We start from the raw sequence: 2299 nt of genomic DNA, 5'->3' as shown, positions 1-2299 counted from the left end.
CTTCTTTTCATTTCGATATCGATTCGTCGCATCATTCTCTTTCTAAGGTGCTCAGTCAATTGGGTGAATGGGCAGCAATGTATCTCGCAGCACAAGTACGACAGACTCCACCACTGCTTCCACCGGTTTCACGTCGTCTTCTTCGCCATCAAACAACGTGGTAGACCTGTATGGTGGAACAAAGGAGCTGAAAGACGACCTTTCTACAATTATTGTGCGCCTGAGAGGGGTATCGGATGAGGAAGACAGGGCCATACCGACTAGAAATGGAGGCGATCGTCGAACCGTACGTGAGGAAGTCCACAGCACTGCCAATGCGAGGGTTGGGCATATTGAAAGAGGAGGAACCCACCTTTGCCTCCAACACATTCCCCAACAAGCAACCTGGGACTGTGGCATCGCTTGTTTGCAGATGATATTGACCCATGTCGCGGCCTCTGCCCCTTTCTCCTCCCTCTCGATCCCTCCTTCCCGGGATGCCCTGCTCGCCCGCGTTGGGACCCGGTCGATCTGGACCATCGACTTGCTCTACCTGCTCAAGCCGTACCTGACAGGGAGTCAGCGCGCAGTCTTCCTTGTCACCGCGTCCCCCGGCGTCTGCGTCCGGCATGCGACGCTGTCTTACTACACCAAGTCGGGGCAATTCGGGGTGGACAGGCAGCGAGTCCTCCGCCTTTTTCGAGCCGCCCCTGGGAATGGACTCAGGGTCTACGAAGGGAGCCTATCCTGGGAAGACTTGAGGGATCTGGTGTGCACAGGACGGGTTTTGCTCGTCCTGCTCGTCGACCAACGGCTGCTCCCTTCCTCCTCCTCCCTACCCTCTGCCCCTCCCTCCCTCCCTTCCTCTCCTCCTCCCGGCGCCTCCTCCGTGACGCCCAAACCACTGACAACGGAAGCGTCCTCCTCCTCCTCGATTCCCATCTTTTCTTCCGACGAGCGACAGCCTCAGCATGAGCAGGGGCCGCACTCAGAGACAGGCGCCTCGTCCTCCTCAATGGGCTCTCCATCCTGCCACGCCCTGAATGCCGACCCTCCTTCCTCCTCCCTTCCTTCCCTGCCCCTGGCATTGCCCCCTCCCTCTTCCTCCTCCACAGCCTACTGCGGCCACTACATCCTTATCACCGGCTACCGCCCAGCATCCCCCCCTCCCTGCCTCCCTTCCTCCCCCCCTTCCTCCCCATCCACCACCTCCGGCGCTGGCTTTTTCCTCTACAAGGACCCGGCCAAGGCCCCCCTATCACCAGGGGAGCAGGAAGGGAAACGGGGAACGAGGGAGCAAGAGTGGTGCAAGGATCGTCTGATTGAGGTATCGGTACTGGAGAGAGCGAGGCGGGCTGAGGGCACGGACGAAGACATTCTAGTGGTGGAAGTGTAGATACAAGCTCAAGATAAGGCCTTTCGTAGCTGTACATGGGGGAATACTTTCGACAGAGGGGAAGGGATAGGAAGGGGATTGCACACAGCCGGCATGTACAGCGCAAGGCAGGCACAGTAAGGAATCGACAGAGAAAAAATTGGTATCGCCCTTCGCAAGCAGGGCGTTAAGCCTCTTTTTTTTTCTTTCCATTTCCTTCACGGATCCATCTCCGCCATCCCATGCATTAGCTCCCCTCTGTCGGCCAGCCACCTGCAGCTCTCGAAGGCTGGGGACACGCTTCGGAGGGACAGGAGGGAGGGCGAGAAGGAGGGCAGGGAGGGACCCAAGGAGCAGAGAAGAAGCTAGCAAGGGTCTCGCCCAGACTTCCACAGTATCTGGGAATTCGCTAGCTTCTCTTCGCGCCGTTCGTGTATCGCCCACAGCCCTTTCTTCTGGGCGGGAATACAAACCCTCCCCGCTCATCCATCGACACCTTCACATCCTTCCTCCATCCTCCCCCCCTCCGCCGTGACATCCCGGATCAACCCTCAGATTTGGCCTCCCCTCCCTCTCCCACCATGACCCAATCCCCGTCCTCCCCGTCTCCTTCTTCCCCGCCTTCTCCCTTCCTCCCTTTTAAAGCCGGCTCGGACACTTCTGGAACTTTCTCCGGGGTGTGGCCCGAGGAGGGGACGGAGGGCGGGCGGGAGGTCGGGCTAGGCACCGGCTCGTTCAACTTCTTCATTTCGTGCGCAGTCGTGGAGACTTTCATCAGTTCCCTCAGGAGCATGGTCGCATATGTTGAAGGTGGCAGGGTGAACGACAGTATAAGCGCCCTCGAACCCACCTTCTCCTTCTCTGTTTCTCCCTCCCTCCCTTCTTCCTTCCCTCCTTCCTCCCCTCCCCTGGTCTCCTCCTCTTCTCCTCCCTCTCCTTCTGGCC

The 2299-nt window shown here is 58.9% G+C and overlaps 1 protein-coding gene across 1 annotated transcript; it reads left to right on the top strand.

Annotated features, from left to right (window-relative positions):
• Window positions 1-231: 231 nt before the first annotated feature.
• NGA_2114100 (uncharacterized protein) lies at window positions 232-806 on the top strand (the record flags this gene model as incomplete). The annotated part of the gene is made up of 1 exon (XM_005855735.1): window positions 232-806. A coding segment is annotated over one exon (575 nt), but the record flags the coding sequence as incomplete, so codon positions are not given.
• Between the last annotated feature and the right edge of the window lie 1493 nt (window positions 807-2299).

The sequence above is a fragment of the Nannochloropsis gaditana genome, assembly GCF_000240725.1.
Source record: "Nannochloropsis gaditana CCMP526 unplaced genomic scaffold scaffold121, whole genome shotgun sequence".
Taxonomy (NCBI): domain Eukaryota; class Eustigmatophyceae; order Eustigmatales; family Monodopsidaceae; genus Microchloropsis; species Microchloropsis gaditana.
This window is presented reverse-complemented; position numbering and strand designations above follow the sequence as displayed.